Here is a 24,279-nt window from a genome sequence, read left to right as displayed (position 1 = left end):
CAGCTCTGCGCACATTTCCGCAAATCCCACACGCACGCTGCCACCCTGCGGACCCTGCAACATCGGTTTAATCTGCCAGTGCACCGACTGCTGTGCGACATGCCCACACAGTGGAACTCTACGCTCCACATGTTGGCCAGACTCTATGAGCAGCGTAGAGCTATAGTGGAATACCAACTCCAACTTGCGCGGCGCAGTGGGAGTCAGCCTCCTCAATTATTTACAGAGTGGGCCTGGTTGGCAGCCATCTGCCAGGTCCTTGGAAAATTTGAGGAGTCTGCCCAGATGGTGAGCGGGGATGCTGCAATCATTAGCGTCACCATTCCTCTGCTATGCCTCTTGAGAAGTTCCCTGCAAAGCATAAAGGCAGACGCTTTGGAATCAGAAACGGAGGCGGGGGAAGACAGTATGTCGCTGGATAGTCAGAGCAACCTCATGTCTATATCTCAGCGCGTTGAGGAGGAGGGGGAGGAGCATGAGGAGGAGGGGGAAGAGACAGCTTGGCCCACTGCTGAGGGGACAGATGCTGCTTGCCTGTCATTCTTTCAGCGTGTATGGCCAGAGGAGGAGGAGGAGGAGGAGGGGGAGGAGCATGACGAGGAGGGGGAAGAGACAGCTTGGCCCACTGCTGAGGGTACAGATGCAGCTTGCCTGTCATCCTTTCAGCGTGTATGGCCAGAGGAGGAGGAGGAGGAGGAGGAGGATCCTGAAAGTGATCTTCCGAGTGAGGACAGCCATGTGTTGCATACAGGTACCCTGGCACACATGGCTGACTTCATGTTAGGATGCCTTTCTCGTGACCCTCGCGTTGCACGCATTCTGGCCACTACGGATTACTGGGTGTACACACTGCTCGATCCACGGTATAAGGAGAGCCTTTGCACTCTCATTCCCGAAGAGGAAAGGGGTTTGAGAATGATGCTATACCACAGGGCGCTGGTGGACAAACTGATGGTAAACTTCCCATCCGACAGCGCTAGTGGCCGAAGGCGCATTTCCGCGGCCCACGTAGCAGGGGAGGCGCAGAGATCAGGCAGCATATACAGCGCAGACAGGGGAACACTCTCTAAGGCCTTTGACAGCTTTATGGCTCCCCAGCAAGACTGTGTCACCGGTCCCCAGTCAAGGCTGAGTTGGCGGGAGCACTGTAAAAGGATGGTGAGGGAGTACGTAGCCGATTGCAGCACCGTCCTCGGTGACGCCTCTGCCCCCTACAACTACTGGGTGTTGAAGCTGGACATGTGGCCTGAACTCGCGCTGTATGCCCTGGAGGTGCTTGCTTGTCCTGCGGCTAGCGTCTTGTCAGAGAGTGTGTTTAGTGTGGCTGGGGGAATCATCACGGATAAGCGTACCCACCTGTCAACCGACAGTGCCGACAGGCTTACACTCATCAAGATGAACAAAGCCTGGATTTCCCCAGACTTCTCTTCTCCACCAGCGGACAGCAGCGATACCTAAGCAATACGTAGGCTGCACCCGCGGATGGAAACATCGTTCTCTATCACCATCCAAAACGGGGACCTTTTTGCTTCATCAATCTGTGTATAATATTCATCCTCCTCCTCCTGCTCCTCCTCCTGAAACCTCACGTAATCACGCCGAACGTGCAATTTTTCTTAGGCCCACAAGGCTCAGTCATATAATTTTTCTAAACAATTTTTATACGTTTCAATGCTCATTAAAGCGTTGAAACTTTCACCTCAACCAATTTTTATTTTAACTGGGCTGCCTCCAGGCCTAGTTACCAATTAAGCCACATTAACCAAAGCCATTAATGGGTTTCACTTGCCCTCTCGGTTGGGCATGGGCAATTTTTCTGACGTACATTAGTACTGTTGGTACACCAATTTTTGTGTGCCCTCGCCTACAGTGTAATCCAATAAATTTTTGGCCCACCTGCATTACAGCTGACATAACATCAGCTGTGATGGGCAATGCAATAGGATATATTTATGTACCGCCGGTGGGTTCCAGGGAGCCACCCATGCTGTGGGTCCACAGGGAGTTGTAACTACATGTGTCCACTTCTAAAGAACCCCAGTCTGACTGGGGCATGCAGTGTGGACCGAAGCCCACCTGCATTAAACATGACATTACTACCTCAGCTGTGTTGGGCAATGCAATGGGATATATTTATGTACCGCCGGTGGCTTCCTGGCACCCACCCATGCTGTGGGTCCACAGGGAGTTGTAAATGCATCTGTTTCCACTTCTAAAGAACCCCAGTCTGACTGGGGCATGCAGTGTGGGCCGAAGCCCACCTGCATTAAACATGACATTACTACCTCAGCTGTGATGGGCAATGCAATGGGATATTGTTATGTACCGCCGGTGGCTTCCTGGCACCCACCCATGCTGTGGGTGCACAGGGAGTTGTAACTACATGTGTCCACTTCTAAAGAACCCCAGTCTGACTGGGGCATGCAGTGTGTGCCAAAGCCCACCTGCATTAAACAAGACATTACTACCTCAGCTGTGTTGGGCAATGCAATGGGATATTTTTATGTACCGCCGGTGGGTTCCAGGGAGCCACCCATGCTGTGGGTGCACACGGAATTCCCATTGCGGAATTGTACCTGCCTGTGACTATATATAAAAAAACGCGGTCTGACTGGGGCATGCAGACACCTTGACACAATGAATAGTGTGTGGCACATAGGTTCCCCATTGCTATGCCCACGTGTGCAGCTCCAGATGGAGGTGGCACAGGATTGGATTTCTCATTGCTTCTGTACAGCATTGTGGGCTATCGCCCCGCCCCTTTTAAAGAGGGTCGCTGCCTAGCCGTGCCAACCCTCTGCAGTGTGTGCCTGCTTTTCCTGTGGCAGACGCACTTATAAATAGACATGAGGGTGGCGTGGCATGAGGGCAGCTGAAGGCTGGGCAGGGAAAGTTTGGTGTGCGCTGTGGACACTGGGTCGTGGGGGGGGGGGATTTGGCAGCATGTAACCCAGGAGAAGTGGCAGCGGAGTGTCATGCAGGCAGTGATTGTGCTTTGTTGGAGGTAGTGTGGTGCTTAGCTAAGGTATGCATTGCTAATGAGGGCTTTTCAGATGTAAAAGTTGTTGGGGGGGGGCCCACTCTTTCTGCTATTGTGGCTTAATAGTGGGACCTGGGAACTTGAGATGCAGCCCAACATGTAGCCCCTCGCCTGCCCTATCCGTTTCTGTGTCGTTCCCATCACTTTCTTGAATTGCCCAGATTTTCACAAATGGAAACCTTAGCGAGCATCGGCGATATACAAAAATGCTCGGGTCGCCCATTGACTTCAATGGGGTTCGTTACTCGAAACGAACCCTTGAGCATCGCAAAAATTTAGTCTCGAGTAACGAGCACCCGAGCATTTTGGTGCTCGCTCATCTCTAATTATTAGCTTTAGCTTTTCTGACACTTGCCCTACAATTTCTGCAGACTGCATTATATTCTTCTTTAGATATCCCCCCCCCCCCCCCTCTTTCCATCTGCTAAACATATTTTTCTTCCTTTTTAACATGTGTGCAAATTCTGTGTTCATCCATCTTGGACTCTTTAAATGCTTTAAATTCCTCCTTCTTTTAGGGATTGTTAAAGATTGTGCTTTGAGAATCTCATTTCACAATATTTCCCAACCTTCTTGGACATTTCTGTCCTTCAGAACATCCAGCCATTGGATTCTTCCTATACTCTTACTGAGTTCATTAAAATCTGTCTTTCTGAAACCTACCTTAAAGGAGATGTCCCGCGCCGAAACGGGTTTTTTTTTTTTTAAACCCCCCCCCCGTTCGGCGCGAGACAACCCCGATGCAGGGGTTAAAAAAACCACCCGCACAGCGCTTACCTGAATCCCGGCGGTCCGGTGACTTCAATACTTACCGCTGAAGATGGCCGCCGGGATCTTCTACCTTCGTGGACCGCAGCTCTTCTGTGCGGTCCACTGCCGATTCCAGCCTCCTGATTGGCTGGAATCGGCACGTGACGGGGCGGAGCTACACGGAGCCGCTCTCTGGCACGAGCGGCTCCATAGAAGACTGCTGAAGACCCGGACTGCGCAAGCGCGGCTAATTTGGCCATCGGAGGCCAAAAATTAGTCGGCTCCATGGGAACGAGGACGCTAGCAACGGAGCAGGTAAGTAAAAAACTTTTTATAACTTCTGTATGGCTCATAATTAATGCACAATGTACATTACAAAGTGCATTATTATGGCCATACAGAAGTGTATAGACCCACTTGCTGCCTCGGGACAACCCCTTTAAGACTAAAGGGATATTTAGAAATGATTTTTTTTTTCTAGAAATCAAATAAAACCCTTAACCATGCATAACAGGACTATTTCAATTTTCTCACTTTCCTAATCACATTCAAATGTAAATGGATCTTTGATATTGTCAGGCAGATGGATGTGGACCCACCCTTCCACATCCTGATTAGAGGCAGCACTTGGGTAATTCTGGTTTTCAACCTTGAAATTTAGTCTTCAGGGTCTTCAAACCATTACTCACAGACATAGTCTCAGTCGTGTGGCTGCTGATGTTATGCAAGTCCAAGCTTGGAGTGGACTTAGTGCCACCTAGAGCAGCCTCTCTCACTTACCCTAAGTGATGATGTTTCCTTGTTTGACTGGGCAAGAACACTGATAATTTCCAGAACTTCCACAATACACGCACATATACATAATATGCTTTCTCTGACATTCCTCGGATAAGAACTTACTTCTTTTTACCTCCACAGGCCCAACAGCAGAAGTGGAGGAAGGAAGTGGTCTTGAGAAGCTGGGAGCCAGATGCCTCTTTTTCTCATCACAAGTGAATGTTAATCTTGGTAGCTAGGGAGATGAGGTCTTCCAAGGTAAATGGTAATTCTTCACCAGCTAACTCGTCTTTAATTCTGCCAGAACGCCCAATCCCGAAAGTCACCAATAGTACCTGATCGTTTTAGTCAAGTACTGCCGTCAATGTGCAAAACTGTATAGCATAATGCCCAACCATCTTGGACTCCTGGAGGAGATATGCAGAAGTGCAGAAGCAATAGCAGAAACGGAGCTTGGTTTTTCAAATAAAGTTCTGAAAGTTGACAGAAAACTCTGAAAATTGGTAGTTGTTGCATGATTTAATTCCCATAATGAAGTAGTCCTCCTCTGTTTCTTTCATTCTTTTTTTCTGACTGGGTAAGTCAGCTTTTTGAAGTAGTGACAACTGGGGGACGTGAGAAGCTGGGCAGGTCCTGACTCCTGTTGTATCAAACTCTGGCAGCAGACGTGACACCTCTGGAGACACATGTCCTTGTGTTGGCACGCGGGTGGCAGCTCATAGGGCACTGAGTGAGGGAAGCCTAAGGCCTCATGTCCACGTCTAAAATACATTTAAAATCCGCAGCGTTTCACCTTCACGCGTGATCCGTGCCCTATAGGGATGCATTGCAGGTAGTTAAATATCTGCGGATATTATTTTCCCCTGAGCGTGCGGATTGTGTGTGCGGGAAAACACCCGCAGCATGCTCCATTTTAGTGCGGCTCTCCCGCGGGGACGGCTCCTGCAGGCTTCTATTGAAGCCTATGTAAGCCGTCCGGATCCGCGGCACACCCACAGCTGAATTAGTGCTCTCCAGCGCGGAAGCGCGGGAAAGCAGGAGTTAAAAAAAAAATAGAGTGCACGGCGCATGCGCGCGGCACGCTGCCGGCGGGCAGAGCACATCCGCTGGGCTGAAGAAAGAAGATTTGTCCATGACAGAGAGCAGATTCGCAGCGTCCGGATAGGTAAGTAATTCTTCTTTTTGGGCCTCATGTCCGCGGGAAAGGAGGGACCCGCTGCGGGATTCTGCATAAAGAATCTGCAGCGGGTCTGATTTTTCCCATGGACGTGAGGCCTAAAAGGACTCACTTCCTGACACCATGTGGCAGCAGTATCATGCTGACAAATAAAGAGTCAGACCTGTTCAGCCTTGCATGTAGCCAGCCCGCAAGCGATGTGGTCTCTGGAGTCTGTTTAGGCCTCATGTCCACTAGAAAAATACAATTCCCGCAAAATCTGCTGCAGATTCTGCGTGGATTTGCTTTAAATGGTATTTTTTCTTGCACGTGGATATCCCCACCTATAGATAGCAATGTGGCCGATCCGCACTAAAATGGAGCATGCCAATGATATTCCTATGGGCAAAATTTCACCCGCGGAATCCACATGCGATATTCGCAATTTAATTTTACTAGTGGACATGAGGCCTCACCATGAATGCAGTGGAGGAGCGATACAGAAGAGGGCCCAGGCTGGCTCTGTCAGTAGTGACTGACTGCAGGACTGCAGTAGTGCACCTTGGAGGAGCATGAGAGTTGGATTGCGGGACATTGGAAGACAATGTGGGTTGATTGTGGGACATTCAAAGGAGATAATGGGGGGTTGGATTCTGGGTCACTGGACACAGATGATTGGGGTTGATGATGCAAAGGGTGGAATTATATATTTTTGGTGTAGGGAAAAAAATTGGGTGCCTGGGAAAGTGTTTCCTAGTCCGTTGTTAGTAGCAGTATTATGTATTTTGCCAGTTCGCCTTTTGGCAATGCATAGAGTGCCTAGGAAATGTGTAAAATATTTATAATTTCATACTTTGACATCCAATTTTGGGCATTCTATAGATTTCTTAGGCATTTCATATAATCATTTCACACATTGCCTGTAACATATGCATTACATATAATATTAATCATATATCAAAGTTAAAATAGGAACATTTTCATAAGCTGGAAACTTTATGTAAAATACAGTAAAATTCTGATTGGTATAAGCATTCAGTATTGATGTAAATTTTTGAACCATGACTGAAAAGAATCCAACTATAGCCTATTCGACTTATATTTCAGAAACAACTTATAATTTGTTGTAAACCATCAATCATAAATAATATAGGAAACCGATTCCTGTCAGTTGATCACCTATGCAGATGGTTTCATCTCCATTTCTATTATATATGGAATATAAAACAGGCTCACTGCAAGATACCATGGGGATAAATGCAGAATGAGCACGTTTACATATACTGCACATGCATATAAATCACTGTGAATGCTAAGACAATAAAACGGAGTTGGAAAAAGAATGATATAAAGCCTACAGTATTTCTTGATCATAATCTCTCTAAACTTGTATCCTCAAGCTACAAAGTTACGTAATACCTTCAAGGCACTGGAAAATGTTGTTAAAATGATTCTTCAATCCAGTATTATAGAGTACCTGTAGTTGAACCTCTGTCACTAAAAAGTGATATGTGCCATATTGTTCCTTGGATAATGGGCCGTGTTGCCTTGTAAAATGGTGATTATGCTTTATGAACTATATATCTCCAATATTACTGGCCACTCGAAAGGTACTGTCTACTTTGTAATGATCAAGTACCACCATCTAGAATTTATGATTTTCTTTCCTGGGGTAATGCACCAAATGTACAATTTTTTTCTTCACTCTTTCAGAATGATTTCTGATTCCACCGGCACAAGGTTTTTCAACCGGTACTTTAATTCTGACCATGCCCTTAAGGCAGTACCTATGACATAACAAGAGATTTCAACCTAATGGTGTATTTATTGTGTGTCTTTGGAGAAACTCCTAAAGCCTTTGTCACTTGAAATATCTATCTAGTGTTAATATTTTTATATTTGAAAGTGTTTTGGCTTCAGATAGGATTTTTGTTTGCTTATTTCTGGATTTGTTTTCTTGGCATTTTAGGGACTCACAAAAATAAACTGTGTTTCTTAAATAAATGTGGTTATATTAGCTTTTTTTATTCAGTATATAAACATGAAAAGTTAAAGGAGATGTCTCGAGGAAGCAGTGATTTTTTTTTTTTTGCCCAATCCCCCCAATTAAACATACATTACTAAGCCCCCCTGTAAATGACTTTCCTAGCTGGTTTGTACTTACCGTTCCAGCGTTTCAGCAACTTATAAAAGTTTCCCCAAGATGGCCGCCGGCTCTTTCCCCGTCGCTCGCTGCAGCCCGACGTGCGCGCTCCCGAGACGCTGCCAGCTGTGTCTCCATGGCAACCGGACGCCCCGCAGCCGCCGCCGCCGACCAGACGCCCCGCAGCCGCCGACCAGTCACCCACCGCCAGGCAGCAGGTAACCGGCGCTAGCCCCCGGCTCCCCAGCGCTAGACCCTCAGCCCAGGTGAAGGCCCCGGAGCCCAGCGCTGGGCTCCGGGGCCTTCACCTGTCAGTGAACATCACCCCCGACCCATCACTTACCCCCCTGGCCCAGCGCTAGTTCCCCCCGGCCTAGCGACAGCCCCCCCATCGCAGCGACAGCCCCCCCCGGCCTAGCGACAGCCCCCCCATCGCAGCGACAGCCCCCCCCCGGCCTAGCGACAACCCCCCCATCGCAGCGACAGCCCCCCCCGGCCTAGCGACAGCCCCCCCATCGCAGCGACAGCCCCCCCGGCCTAGCGACAGCGCCCCCATCGCAGCGACAGCCCCCCCCGGCCTAGCGACAGACCCCCCATCGCAGCGACAGCCCCCCCCGGCCTAGCGACAGCCCCCCCATCGCAGCGACAGACCCCCCCGGCCTAGCGACAGACCCCCCATCGCAGCGGCAGCCCCCCCCCCCCCCGGCGCATCACAGCGACAGCGGCGACAGCGACGACAGCCCCCCCCCCCGGCGCAGCGGCAGCCCCCCCCGGCCCATCACTTACCTGGACGGCAGGACAGCTGGACGGCAGGACAGCTGGGCGGCTTCTCCGGACGGCAGCTCCAGTTTCTGCACCTTCCTCTAACAGAGGAAGGTACAGAATGGCCGCTCCAGCACGCTCCCGAGCAGTGACAGCTCATCTGCGCATGCGCAGAAGAGCTGTAGCGGGGAGCACACTGAAGCGGCTCGTGCTGAAAGGAGAAGACCGGACTGCGCATGCGCGTCTAAAAAAGCAAGCTGCCAGCGAATTTAGACGGAACCATGGAGACGAGGACGCTAGCAACGGAGCAGGTAAGTGGAATAACTTCTGTATGGCTCATATTTAATGCACGATGTATATTACAAAGTGCATTAATATGGCCATACGGAAGTGTATACCCCCACTTGGTTTCGCGAGACCACTCCTTTAAGGAAGCCTTATTATAAAAGTTTGTAACACAGATATAATTTCTAAGCAAAATGTACATGCCCACATAAATTGTAAATGTGGATAAATGCACTCACTAAAATTGAATTCCTGTCAATTGGATGATGATGACATAATTTAATAGAAGACTGGGCAAAACTGATACATTGAGAGAGTTGTATCAAAACTAGTATTAGGTCACTGCTTTTTCCGAAGGTGATTTTGTACTATGTGCCACTTGAAAACAGTCAGCAAGCTTAGGGCTTATTTACACGAGCGTATATCGGCCGGCCGATATATGCTTCCATATAAGCAGTTCCCCTCTTCCCTCCCCCTCATCGTCTCTCTGCCTCTCTCCTCCCTTCTGGTGTTTGCAATGGCAGTGGGCGGCAACTATCTGATGCATTGGATTAGAAGTGCATTTCGGCTGGGCGGTTTTTTTTGTCGGCCTGGAACTATTTTCCTGCCCGGAATACGTTGGCTGCTGCATAGACTCCTATGGGAGCCTATGACAGCTGCTGGAGAAGCGAGGTCAGAGGGAGTTTAGCAGTGGGACTGCTAAACTCCCACCCCCTTCCCTCCTCTTTTCCGACACTTGCCAACTATTTGCAATGGGAGGGGCAGGACGGGGGTGGGAGCTAGTGGCTAAGCCATGTTCCTGCCCTCTCTTCGCCCCTTGTTGACAGACAGCAATGGGAGGGGGCAGGAGCATGGCACACTAGCGAGGTGGAGGAAAGGGGGAGTCAGTTTAACAGAGCTAAACTGTCTGCGCCCGCCAGATGGTATTGCGGGGACTGTGTATATGCACTGGGCCAGGGCCGTCTGAACCCATTCACACGTTTTTACGTTGCCAGCGAGTGACTGCAAAAACATGGACGTCCGTGTGAATAAGCCCTCAATGTAATGAGTGAAATCCCACAACTAAATTCACACCAAATTCATAAGAAAATCATGTGCAGATTTAACTGCAGATTTTGGTAGCAATTTTTGATGTAGAAACACAGCAGAAATGTTCTCCTATATGTAAAAGTAGCCTTAGGTTGCCTAAACATGCACGTTTTGGTGATATTTTTGGCCTTTAAAAAACCATGTTAAAAAAGACTGATACATGCAATTTTTTGGGTGGATTTTTTTTTTTATTCACATATTTTTACATGCATTTTTTTCTCGTGCTTTTCTTCTATAGCTAAGGCTTTATTCACATGAGCATATATCGGCTGGCTGATATACGCTACCATCTGATGCATTGGATTCCAGAAGGGCGTATTCCCAAGGCATAAAAGCGCCTGGCTAGCCAATATAGCGTCAAGCAGGAAAGATAGTCCTGGAACTATCTTCCTGGCCTGAATATGTCGGCTGCTGCATAGAATCCTATGGGAGCCTATGGCAGCTGCCGGAGAAGGGAAATGGGAGGGTGTTTAGCATTGTGACTACTAAACTCCCTCCCCCTTCTCTCCTCCTCGCCATCCCTTGCAGACTGTTTGCAATGGGAGGAGACGGTGGCGGAGCTGGTTGCTAAGCTCCCACCCGCCCCACCGCCTCTCATTGCTGGCTGCCGACAAGGGGCAGAGAGGGGGCGCGAGCTAGTGTGATAAGCTCCCGCTCCCTCTGCACCCCTTGCCAATGACACTGTGAGCTCGGCATATATGCCCGGGCCAGGGCCATCTGAACGGGCGCACAAACGTTAGATTTGTGCGCCTTTTCACGCGTTATTACGTCGCCAGCGGTCGAAAGTAAAAACGCTGATGCCCATGTGAATAAGCCGTAAGCCTATATAAATAGACCAGATAAAATGACAGCAATTTAAAAAAAACATGAAAAAAAATTGTCTGTATTGCGTTTCATATTTCCCTAAAAAGACAACAAAAACTGGCCAGAAAGACACCATACAGCAACCTTTCACATGGGATGGAATTACATATGGTGCTGGACACAGCAAAATAAGCAGCTGCAGAATTCTACATCAAAATCCGCAGGTCTAACTGCGGAATTTGATGCAGAATTGCAGCCTGGTTTTAAGCTGTTTTAAACCATTTTCAATGTCATATCAAAATTTGCAGTAGCCTGTGGATTTTGGTGCAGAATTACCTGTGGCTTGCAGTGCATCTTGCAGCTTATTTTATCCCATGTGAAACATCCCTGAAACAGCATGCTTATTAGAGATGAGCGAGCATACTCGATAAGGCAAACTACTCGAGCGAGTAGTGCCTTATTCGAGTACCTGCCCGCTCGTTTCTAAAGATTCGGCTGCCGGCGCGGGTGACAGGTGAGTTGCGGCGCTGAGCATATCGCCAGTGTGCAAGAGCCCTTAATGATGAAACCTATCAATATTCAGGAAAGTTATAAATGTAATAAATATAAAACTATAATAAAATCTTTCAAGAACCGCTACTCTGCTTATTGATATTTTACTTGGAACAATGGGGTTTTTATAAACTACAGCAAGGAAAATTGTGAAAAATTTAAAAAAGTGGAAAAATGTGAGTAGGCTTCATTAAAACATCTGAAGACATTAGCATATATTGAGATTTGTGCAACACAGTCTCCTCTGTTCTTCTGTTATCTTACCTTCAATTCTCCAATGGAAGATAGGAGTCCGGCACCGTATGCTCGCAGCTGTCCATCTTGTTTGCAAAGCCCAAATTCAATAGTAAAAAAGTAGCACTGAAAAGAAAAATTACAACTGTTTTTTGCTATACCATTCCTTAAAAACATGTAGTAATATTTCTCTATAATCCTGTGTTTCCACAGTCAGATACCAGTTTACAGCTGAGGCTCCGGCTAGCAATGGCAACCAATTCAATTGCAGTCTCAGCAATATGGTCAGCAAGATTGTGCTGCTATTGGCAGATACCGCTGAGCAGTGTCTTAGCTGCAAGCCGGTACCTGTATGTGGGAACACGACCTAAAGGAATTGTCTTTTTTAGGCAGCTGCTTCTGTAAAACAGGTGCTCACAGCAATTTGTTATTCGCAATGGGTCCAGTTTCTAAAACTCACCTCATTCGGCCACACATTTCCTCTACAATGCATACATTCAACCTTTTTGAAGACCAGGCTTTTTTGTACCTTAAGGACCAGACACTTTTTAGGGATTTTACCCATGTGGTGGTTTTAATGCTCTATTTTTTTTTCCTTTAGCTACCAAAATTATTTTTGCTGCGTTTTTTTTCAGTGACAAATAGGGTGTTTTTTTTCACTGACTTATTTTTCCTTTTTTTAGTTTTATTGGGGGTAAGGCCTTAGTCAGACGGGCGTTTTTTCGCGCGATTTGCGGATCGCATGACGGATGCGCATCCGCAAATCGCGTGACCCGTGCGTGCAAGTCGCCCGCAAATCGCCCGAAAATCTGCTCCTAGCCGCGTTTCATTAGAAACGGGCCGGAGCTGTCCAGCGCATTGCATTCAATGGAGACGGCAATAGAGCCGCCTCCATTTAAAGCAATGCGCTGCGGGCGAGCCCGGGATGAATTGTCGGTAAGGGCTTAAATATATAAGCCCTTCCCTGCAATTCATCCTAAAATGTGTTAAAATAAAAAAAAATTGTATACTCACCTTCTCCCAGCAGCCGGAGCTCCGCGCGGCCGTCCTGCAGTGGGTGTGAAGGGGGTGTGAGTCAGACCTGCCCCCTGATTGGCTCAGCGCTGAGCCAATCAGAGGCATGCCTCACTCACACCCATTCATGAATTCATGAATGGATGTGAGTCAGACCTGCCCCTGATTGGCTCAGCGATGAGAGGCAGCAGTCACTCACCCATTCATGAATTCATGAATGGGTGTGTGAGTGAAACCGGCCTCTGATTGGTCAGGGCTGTGACCAATCAGAGGCAGATCATTCAGCAGGCGGGGATTTTAAAGCCCCGCCGGCTGAATAGTGCCGAGAAGCAGTTCAGGAGAACTGACAGCGGCCGCGGCTGGACTCCGGCTGCAGCGGAAAGGTGAGTATACAATTTTTTTTTATTTTAACACATTTTAGGATGAATTGCAGGGAAGGGCTTATATATTTAACCCCTTCCCGACAATTCACCCCGCGCACGCCGGCAGCCCATTGCTTTCAATGGAGCGGCTGTGTTGCCGCTCCATTGAATTCAATGGGAAAACATCGTTCTTCTCTGCCACAGCTGTTACAGCTGTGTCAGAGAAGAATGATTTGTCTTCTATATGTTCTCAATGGGGTCGGCGCTGCTGCCGCCGGCCCCATTGAGCGCATATACAGAAGAGAACAGGAATCGCAGATAGGTGCGATCTGCGATTTTTTGTTCTATAATTTATCGGACGAGCGCATAAAAAGCGCTCATGTGTCCGATACCATTGCAAATCAATGGTTTTATAAAATCACCGGACGCATGCGCAGTTTTGTTTAGTTTTAAATTCGTATATTTACACAAAAATAAAGTATAGAATCGGGTTCCTCGTTTTGTTTCGGATGTTTTGATATATAATATGTATGGCTTTGGATTACATGGCGCTTATGGCGATGGTTTTGGTTGGCGTCGGCTTTGGGTTAATTTCTTTTTTATGTATGTATTTTAATTTTATTCTGTCATTTTGTTTTAATTATTTATGTAATTATTTTTTTACTATCTATGTCCCCCATAACATCATGTAAGACCTAAGGGGGATAATGACATGTTTTTTTGGTTTTTTTTATTTGACACTTGTCCACTGCAGCTGGGGCATCCATAGGACCCTCAGTTACAGGGAAAACATCCCCTGTAGAGGCAATAGTCACTGGAAGAGCTGGTCAGGGTCTGCTAGGACCCTGTAGCACTGCTGTGACAAGGAATCCTGGCAGACAGCTCGCGTAGTGAAAGAATGAGTTTCACTTTCACTCTTTAGTACATAGCGCTTGTTGAGCACTGTGTACTAGAGAAAGGAGAAGGCAGAAAGGGTTAAAAACTCACAGCTGACAACTTGACATGCTTCTGATTTATTGCAGAAGCAGAGGCTGTAAACCGCCGCTGTATATTTACTATTGGCTGGGTTTTAGGGCTTATTCAGATGGGCGTATGTCAGTTGGTTTTTCACGCCCGCCTGATAAATGCTGCCCCTCTCTGCAAGGGAAGGAGGCGGGATGGGAACTAACACTGTCGAGGGGCGGAGAGGGGGCTGGAGCTCAGTGCACTAGCTCCCGTCCCATCTCGCCTCCTCCCCTTGCAGAGAAGGACAGCATATATCGGCTGGGCATGAAAACACGGCCAATATACGCTCGTTTGAATAAGCCCTAAAGCCCAGGGCCATGCGCCATAAATTTACTGTGCTTGGTCCTAAATGGGTTAAATGAATATATGACTGATTTTAGACATGTGCAGGACAAATACACCATAGTTGGAGCTGCTTCTAATTATCGGCTCTGCAGTCTAGTTAATAGGGTGGTCTTGTGAGAGTTAACATATTAACATTTCAGATTTTAACTGAAAAAAATACTTTCTAGCTATTGTAAGGGTATTCCCATCTCAGTAAGTTATCCCTATCCATAGGATAGGGGACAATTTACTGTTCGGTGGGGTCCAATCACTGGTACCCTCACTGATTCTAAACTTTCATCCTCTGCCTTTCCTGTTTTGACAGCGGTGACCACGCGTGCAAGCACTGCTTTATCCATTTCAATAGGACCACCAGAGAAAGCCGAGTGCTATCTACCGCTGCCAGTCATAGCCTAGTGGTTGGATCGCCATCAACTAGCTAGTTATCTTCTATCCTGTGTATAAGCGCTAACTCTCTGAGATGGGAATAGTCCCTTAGGCCCAATGCCCATGGACAGAATTTCGCTGCAGAATTCACAGCCAGATGCCCGCCGCGAATTCTGCAGCAATGTCCATCCATAGACATGCCATATTAAAGGATTCTTCCCTGCCTACAAGCGGAAATCAACTGCAATTTTCCACTCGCGGGAAAGAATTGCAGCATATTCTATTCTGTGCGGAAATTCGCACGGACTGCTTCCATTGCAGTCAGCGGAAGCCGTCCATCCCGTGGTGAGTCGCCACGGATTCGCATCATTGCTGGCACGATGGCAGCATCATGCCCTGCACTGTGCATGTATCTTGATGTGCCGGCCAATACTCTCACTGTGGATCTGGACAGGTGAATATTGGGCCTCTGGGGGGTGCCGAGTCTGTTTCCGCTGCAAGATTTTGCAGTCGAAATCCAACCTGGCCGTGAGCATGTGGCCTTAATAGTACTGAAATCAGCCTCCCTAGAGTACTTTATACTTACATAGCTCATGAAACCATTTCTTTGTTATTGATGGACTTTATATCAAAACTTCAAAACACAGGACGGAGGCTGGTGGTGATCTAATTGCTCTAGAAATCTCCAGATGCCAAAGTTTTAGCTAATGACTCTTCCGTTACTTATTAAATGTACAAAGTTAATGATGGAAAAGATCTGTAATGCCGCCTGACTAGGGAAAAGTCAGCTATTCAGCCTGCCTTGTTGCATAAAGGGAAAAGAAAATGGGCATAGGCATCTGCTTGGCATGCTAAGGATTTTCTTTATGTAACAGAACTATTTGTTACACTGTGTCATAACTCTGTGCTGCTTTGTATCTGATTTCTTTTCTTCTCTCCCAATTTTGGTGATTGCATACCATATGTTTGTCTTACACTGCAGTATGATTAATTATACGGTTATTTGTATTCTTTTTATGTCCTAGTGTATTTAATTTTATTTTTATTTAGCTACATTTTCAGTAATTCAGATATTAACCCAAAAGTATAGGAAATTCAACTCCCATATTCGGGTGTAAAAAGAAAAAAAAACTTTAATGAAAATATTAAAAAAATCTAAAAACTCAAATTACTCCCCTTCCATCCCTCATTAAACAAAAACTACGAAAAACCACCACAGATTTGCTTTTATCATATTTGTAATAACCTCACTTAAAAAGTTAGGATATTATTTAACCTACATGGTGAACTCCATGGGAAAAAAATAAAGTGGCCAAAATTGCTAATTTTGCATATCCTGTCTCACAAAAAAAATTAAATAAATAAATAAAAAGTCTCGCAAAAAAAAAAGCTCCCACGCGCCTATGTCAACCAAAAAATATAATATTATGAGTCTTTGAATAAGGCAATCCAAAAAACTATGTACTCTTTTAGCAAATGTTTGAAGGCTGCAAAGGTAGTAAAGCATAAAAAACCTTAATACATCTATTACTATAATCATGTTGATCCAGAGACTAATTTTATCATGTTATTTATGCTTGAACACTGTGAAAACAAAACCCCAAAAAAACAAGGAGGGTGCCCCCCCTCCTCGAAAAATATATAAAGTCGCAATGACGATATCAACAGAAAAATAAAAAAGGTTATGGTTGTTAGAAATGCAACAATGAAAAGAACTGTAACATTTGTTCTTCGTTAGGGCCGAAAATAGGGCGGTGATTAAAGGGGTATTCCGCACTTTTTTTAATTGATGACTTATTCCCAGAATAGATCAGTACAGGGGTCCATCAGTTGATTATCCAGCCTGCTGCCAGATCGGCGGGCTGGACATCATCATCAGTGCTCAGATAAAAAGCACCAGTTTCACTCCTATTGAAATCAATAGGGGCACTGAACTGCTCAGATTCCTATGCAGGGATAAACAGCAAAGGAAAAAGGCGCTAAGTCAATAATGATACTAGTACTTAAAGGGGGTCACTCAAGGAAAGGAAAAGTCTGAGCTTCCTGACTCTGGGGGAGGGACCCCACCGACCCCACCCCTTCCCCAGAGTCAGGACCATTAGAGTCAATATGCTTCCAAAGCCTTTAAATGGATACAACGCTTTTCAGAGGCCATTACATAACAAGACCACTTTCTCAATGTACATATAACATATTCAAATTGCAAAAATTACAGCATATACACGACTCGTATACTTACATGGCTAATGTAACAAGCGACATTAAATGAGAACATAAGAATGTCATGTGATGCATCATCTAATGTGCTCCAAGGTAGACCACAGAAAGTGGAAGACCGATGTCAGTGCTACACTGAATGCCATGCTTCAGTTTGAACACAGCAAACAGAGGCAGCATCACATGATGAAGAACCATATGATCATACCATACCATAATGACATAAGCACTATGTTGAATACAGCACTATCATATGGGATGCAATTCCCCAATGGAACGTTCATACTAAATCAGACATCAAATCTAAAATAATGTATCCGAAGAATATAAATATATATTAAGTATATTACTAAACACAGATAATATATACAGATAGATCTCTAAAAATATATTCATTGTGTATAATGGTAAAGTAAAAGAAATGCATAAATAAAATGATGTAAAAGCGGTATATAGACGGTATGTGAAACATTGATAAGTAAAAAATATGTAAACATATGAATCCATAAAAGTAAGAAAAATTATTAAAGGCATACTCCAAGGCTTCATTCAAACCTCTAGGCGATAAACAGTTAAAATGGAAGATCCAAAACATTTCCCATCTGCATAATGTTCTAAAATTATTACTAACAATCTCCATTGTGAAACTGTGTGAAATGTTTGAAAACACTATGCTGAACAAATTTATGGCAAATATTTGAATAATGTTTATTAATACATTCACATAGGGCTCGTAGAGTTCTATCAATATACTGTAAGCCACAAGGGCTCGGCAGAAATAAATAACATCTGGATCCACAATGGTTTTAATGGAATTCTTTCTCCTGTTGTAAATATAGTTGTATCATTCCCCTGCACGTTCCCCTGTCCCAATCTTTTCCCTCCAGTCCTTGATTGCATTCTTCCTGGGCATGGTGTGCATTGCGCTCAAACATGACAATTATTATTGCTAATCAGGCAGGGAGCCTGATATATTCCCTCTTTTATACATATAAGTGCTTTTAAAGTGTATCTATCGAGTGCTTTTTTATATTAATACAATAGATGTTAAGTTTTTTTATATTAGGGAGGCAACCAATGTGTTAATTTTTGCCTTATGGACAATTTTGTTTATATTGAAATATGCGCTTTTGACTTTGGTTTGAACAGTTATAGTCTACGGATACGTCAAGCACTATCTTTTAATACTTTTTTTTTTGTTTCAAAACGTATATAGTTGACGGATGGTGAAAACGTGAAGTGAACAGACCCAATAATAGAGGAAAATCCCACTTTCTGGGCTTTCATCAAAAAACATCTCTTACTTATGCATTACACAGATAACCAACTGATTTCAATTGGCAGCATATGATGCTTCATTTCCCATATGGTGGGGCTGCAGGAGAATGAAACATTTGCTGAAAGGTTCCCTGACAGATTGTACAAGATTATTGGGGTTCCCAGAAATAGATTGACCAGAGATCAGTTTATTTAAGGGGTTCCTTCCAACTGAAAGAACTCTGTGTAGCGCAGTGTGTTAAGGCACCAGAGAGGCAGTCCTAAGCTAAGGGTTGCAGTTCAATCCCCGCATGGTTCAGGTAGCCAACTCAAAGTTAACTCAGCCTTCCATCCTTTCAAGGTCAGTAAAATGAGTACCCAGCTTGCTGGGGGTAAAGCTGACTGGGGAAGGCAATGGCAAACCACCAAGAAAATGCCAAGAAATCTGCCAAGAAAATGTGACAATGTGGCATCGCCCTAGGAGTCAGTCACGACTCTGTGCTTGCACCAGGGGACTTTACCTATACCTTCTAACAAAAAATGATTCTCAAAAGCAGACATTCTCTTTAGTTGTAGGCAGAAACTGTATCCATCCAGATACTTGAGTAGTGAGATTTCAATGAAATAATAAAGTCACATCATGTGGTTTAAGTCACACTACACAATTCTCCACTTACTTCCAGAACACACCAGTTTATTCAGTACATTTGTACACAGGTTTTCAAGGAAGAAATGCAAAACAGTAATGAACATCTGTAAGACAATTGTAGGTAACGGGCTTGCATCCCTGAAGGTTGTCATTTAAGACTTTGTTGAACAATTAAATGGGAAATTGAGACAGAACCGAAAGAACAGTAAAACTCCATATGCCTTGGTCTCAAATACTACATGTATACTTGCCAATAGTCCTTTATGGGGCAGTCATAGACCTCAAGACAGTAAAGTCAATTTTTATATAGCATTTCACTATGCAGTTTACATTGTTAAGAGCAATGATGGGACCAAGTTGACGAATAAAGCTTTGAAAAGCCAACATCATTCTACAAAAAGGCAGAAATAAACAGTAGTAAATAATTGATGCACATTTTAAGTAATGATCAATTATTGATGCCTAATGAAAGCTAATTACAGTAGATAAACTACTTATCATAACATTCACTTTAGGCCTCCTCCACACACAAGTTTTTCAGTGTTTTTAAAAAATAACATCAATTTCAAATACTTTTCATGGCTCTTTTTATAGGCATTCTTGGTGACGTATTTTATAACATTTAAAACATGCATTTTTCAATTGTTTTCAAGTCCTATAGAGAAACCCAGGAGAAATAATACCGACCCAGAGCATGATATGATTCAGATAAAATGCCAGAAATGCCAAAAATGCCACAGAAATGGTAAAAATAAAAATAGTAGTGCATGTAGATTTTCAATAATCTATTATAAACTTTAAAGTTGCATCTTGCCACAATCTTTTTGGCCTAAAAAAATGCTAAACAGTGCCGCAAAACAATGTGTGTAAATCGAGCCTTAAGGCCCCTTTCACATGCAAAGATAGTCTTTCAAACGACTAAAAGATTGAAAGACTTAGCGATCTATTTGCATAAACTTTTAATGGTTATTAACACTTTATCATCTTCAATTATATGTAAAAGGGGCTGCATTAGCTGTTTTCAGAGCCCAGCCTGTGTTTAAACACACTACCAGCTGTGCAAACAGCTGTATTGTTCTGCTTGTGGCTGCTGCACATTCCATTGTTCTTTCCCGGCCAGTGTAAACATGCCATGGAGAGAACAGCGTGCTGTCTTTTAAGAGATATATGTTTTTGCTTTATCTTTCAGTTACTAAACGATGGATTTTAAGTTAACCTTAAAATCATTGTTAAAACGAAAAGTGCACGATACCCGCGTCTACATGTAACGTTTATCACTCATTTGACCGAATTATGAGCAATAATCATTGCATGTAAAAGAGCCTTTAGGCTATACTCACACGGACTATTTTTCCATGCGATTTTTGGACCGAAAAAAATCGGACCAAAAAAATCAGCCCAAATCACACAGAAATATAACACATTGTTTTGAATGAGGATACTCATGGTAAGGCTGAAAGAAGACAATGTCCATCTAATTCAGCCTGTTTCCATTTCCCCTCTGCCTTGTTGATCCAGAGGAAGGCAAAAAGAAACCCAGTGAGGCAGAAGCCAATGTAGCCTATTTGGGGAAAAAATCCCATAATGGCAAGTCAGAATAATCTCTGGATCAATTTTTGAAAGTTCCTACCTTACTCCAAGACCTAGATCAACAACCCCACTGGTTATTTAATGTCTATATCCTGTAATATCATAGCGCTTTAAAAAAATGTCTAGTCCCCTCTTAAACTCCTCCATGGATTTTGCCATCACCACGTTCCCATGCAGAGAGTTCCACAGTCTCACTACTCTTACAGTAAAGAATCCCCTTCTGTGTTGGTAATGAATAGAGATGAGCGAGCACCAAAATGCTCGGGTGCTCGTTACTCGGAACGAACTTTTCGCGATGCTCGAGGGTTCGTTTCGAATAACGAACCCCATTGAAGTCAATGGGCGACCCGAGCATTTTTGTATTTCGCCGATGCTCGCTAAGGTTTTCATGTGTGAAAATCTGGGCAATTCAAGAAAGTGAAGGGAACGACACAGCAACGGATAGGGCAGGCGAGGGGCTACGTGTTGGGCTGCATCTCAAGTTCACAGGTCCCACTATTAAGCCACAATAGCGGCAAGAGTGCCCCCCCCCCTCCCAACAACTTTTACTTCTGAAAAGCCCTCATTAGCAATGCATACCTTAACTAAGCACCACACTACCTCCAACAAAGCACAGTCACTGCCTGCATGACACTCCACTGCCACTTCTCCTGGGTTACATGCTAACCAACCGCCCCCCCTCCCCCCCACAGTGCACACCAAAGTGTCCCTGCGCAGTCTTCAGCTGCCCTCATGCCACACCACCCTCATGTCTATTTATAAGTGCGTCTGCCATGAGGAGGAACCGCAGGCACACACTGCAGAGGGGTTGGCACGGCTAGGCAGCGACCATCTTTAAAAGTGGTGGGGCGATAGCCCACAATGCTGTACAGAAGCAATGAGAAATAGAATCCTGTGCCACCGCCATCAGGAGCTGCACACGTGGGCATAGCAATGGGGAACCTATGTGCCACACACTATTCATTCTGTCAAGGTGTCTCTGCATGCCCCAGTCAGACTGGTACTATGTACCTTAACAGTAACCGCGTTGGTGGTAATGTGGTGGTGACTGCGGACCTAGTAGCGCGGTTTTATTTTGTTGGTTTTCGGAATGTGGCCAGGATTAAGTGGGCCGTGGCGGGGGGATGGTGGGGGGGCTCTCTTGTAGTGTCGGTAAAGGTGAAATTCTTGGACTGCCACCAGACGAACCAATGCAAAGGCATTTGCCAAGAATGTTTAACTTGTTGGAGGAGGAGGGGGATGTTTTTGAGGCACTACGTGTCCTCTCCACGTGTCCGTGGTTATATGCACCTTAACAGTAACCGCGTTGGTGGTAATGTGGTGGTGACTGCGGACCTAGTAGCGCGGTTTTATTTTGTTGGTTTTCGGAATGTGGCCAGGATTAAGTGGGCCGTGGCGGGGGGATGGTGGGGGGGCTCTCTTGTAGTGTCGGTAAAGGTGAAATTCTTGGACTGCCACCAGACGAACCAATGCAAAGGCATTTGCCAAGAATGTTTTCCCTGTTGGAGGAGGAGGGGGATGTTTTTGAGGCACTACATGTCCTCTCCACGTGTCCGTGGTTATATGCACCTTAACAGTAACCGCGTTGGTGGGAAATGGCCTCGCCGCCATCATGTCTTTGGGAAGCCTCTGTTTCCACACCCCAGAGACATACCATTAGCAGCGGTATAGGCAGAGCCCAGAATTCATAACATTTCAGCCGTAGCATTAGGACAGGCCCCACTAACATATCACTAGCAGCATTATAGCAGTCTTCGCTCCATGTCAGCAATAGTAGCACTCAAGACAGGCCCCAGTAACAATTCCGAAGCAGCAGTATAGTGGGAGCGCAGTCTTAGTTCCATTTCAGTAGCTGCAGTATAGCCAAGGCCCAAGTTACATTTATGTAGCTAAAGTGTAGGCCAACCCCACACACACTTCTGTACCATGAGTGCAGGCGAAGAACATACAAATTGCTATGATTACACTGTAGGTGAGGGCCCCAAAAAATTGGTGTACCAACAGTACTAATGTACCTCAGTAAAAATTGGCCATGCCCAACCAAGATGGCAGGTGAAACCCATTAATCGCTTTGGTTAATGTGGCTTAAGTGGTAACTAGGCCTGGAGGCAGCCCAGTTTAACGAAAAATTGGTTCAAGTTAAAGTTTCAACGCTTTTAAGAGCATTGAAACATATAAAAATTGTTTCGAAAAATTAGATGAGTGAGCCTTGTGGCCCTAAGAAAAATTGCCCGTTCAGCGTGATTACGTGAGGCTTCAGGAGGAGGAGCAGGAGGAGGAGGAGGAATATTAGACACAGATTGATGAAGCAGAAATGTCCCCGTTTTGGATGGTGAGAGAGAACGTAGCTTCCATCCACGGGTGCAGCCTACGTATTGCTTACGTATCGCTGCTGTCCGCTGGTGGAGAAGAGAAGTCTGGGGAAATCCAGGCTTTGTTCATCTTGATGAGTGTTAGCCTGTCGGCACTGTCGGTTGACAGGCGGGTACGCTTATCTGTGATGATTCCCCCAGCCGCACTAAACACCCTCTCCGACAAGACGCTAGCCGCAGGACAAGCAAGCACCTCCAGGGCATACAGCGCTAGTTCAGGCCACGTGTCCAGCTTCGACACCCAGTAGTTGTAGGGGGCAGAGGCGTCACCGAGGATGGTCGTGCGATCGGCTACAGACTCCCTCACCATCCTTTTACAGTGCTCCCGCCGACTCAGCCTTGACAGGGGAGCGGTGACACAGTCTTGCTGGGGAGCCTTAAAGCTGGCCAGGCCCTTAAAGACTGTTGCACTGTCTGGGCTGTACATGCTGCTCGATCTACGCGCCTCCCCTGCTACCTGGCCCTCGGAACTGCGCCTTCTGCCACTAGCGCTGTCGGATGGGAATTTTACCATCAGCTTGTCCACCAGGGTCCTGTGGTATAGCAACACTCTCGAACCCCTTTCCTCTTCGGGAATGAGACTGGGAAGGTTCTCCTTATAGCGTGGGTCGAGCAGTGTGTACACCCAGTAATCCGTAGTGGCCAGAATGCGTTGAATGCGAGGGTCACGAGAAAGGCATCCTAACATGAAGTCAGCCATGTGTGCCAGGGTACCTGTACGCAACACATGGCTGTCCGCACTAGGAAGATCACTTTCAGAATCCTCCTCCTCCTCCTCCTCCTCCTCAGGCCATACACGCTGAAATGATGACAGGCAAGCAGCATGGGTACCGTCAGCAGTGGGCCAAGCTGTCTCTTCCCCCTCCTCCTCATCCTCCTCCTCCTCCTCCTGAACGCGCTGAGATATAGACAGGAGGGTGCTCTGACTATCCAGCGACATACTGTCTTCCCCCGGCTCTGTTTCCGAGCGCAAAGCAGCTGCCTTTATGGTTTGCAGGGAAGTTCTCAAGATGCATAGCAGAGGAATGGTGACGCTAATGATTGCAGCATCGCCGCTCACCACCTGGGTAGACTGATCAAATTTTCGAAGGACCTGGCAGATGTCTGCCAACCAGGCCCACTCTTCTGAAAAGAATTGAGGAGGCTGACTCCCACTGCGCCGCCCATGTTGGAGTTGGTATTCCACTATAGCTCTACGCTGCTCATAGAGCCTAGCCAACATGTGGAGCGTAGAGTTCCACCATGTGGGCACGTCGCACAGCAGTCGGTGCACTGGCAGATTAAACCGATGTTGCAGGGTGCGCAGGGTGGCAGCGTCCGTGTGGGACTTGCGGAAATGTGCGCAGAGCCGGCGCACCTTTACGAGCAGGTCTGACAAGCGTGGGTAGCTTTTCAGAAAGCGCTGAACCACCAAATTAAAGACGTGGGCCAGGCATGGCACGTGCGTGAGGCTGCCGAGCTGCAGAGCCGCCACCAGGTTACGGCCGTTGTCACACACGACCATGCCCGG

The 24,279-nt window shown here is 45.9% G+C and overlaps 1 protein-coding gene across 1 annotated transcript in view; it reads right to left on the bottom strand.

Moving 5' to 3' along the window:
* TPH2 (tryptophan hydroxylase 2) overlaps positions 1-24,279 on the bottom strand; it is a 277,456-nt gene that overhangs the window by 22,259 nt on the left and 230,918 nt on the right. The window contains exon 9 of the mRNA XM_066589875.1: positions 11,623-11,718. Coding sequence (XP_066445972.1) covers positions 11,623-11,718 — 96 coding nt within the window. The remainder of the gene's footprint in view (positions 1-11,622; positions 11,719-24,279) is intronic.

This window comes from Eleutherodactylus coqui, chromosome 2 (genome assembly GCF_035609145.1).
Source record: "Eleutherodactylus coqui strain aEleCoq1 chromosome 2, aEleCoq1.hap1, whole genome shotgun sequence".
In the NCBI taxonomy this organism is placed as follows: Eukaryota; Metazoa; Chordata; class Amphibia; order Anura; family Eleutherodactylidae; genus Eleutherodactylus; species Eleutherodactylus coqui.
Note: the sequence above shows the minus strand (reverse complement) of the source record. Positions and strands in the feature narration are given on the sequence as shown.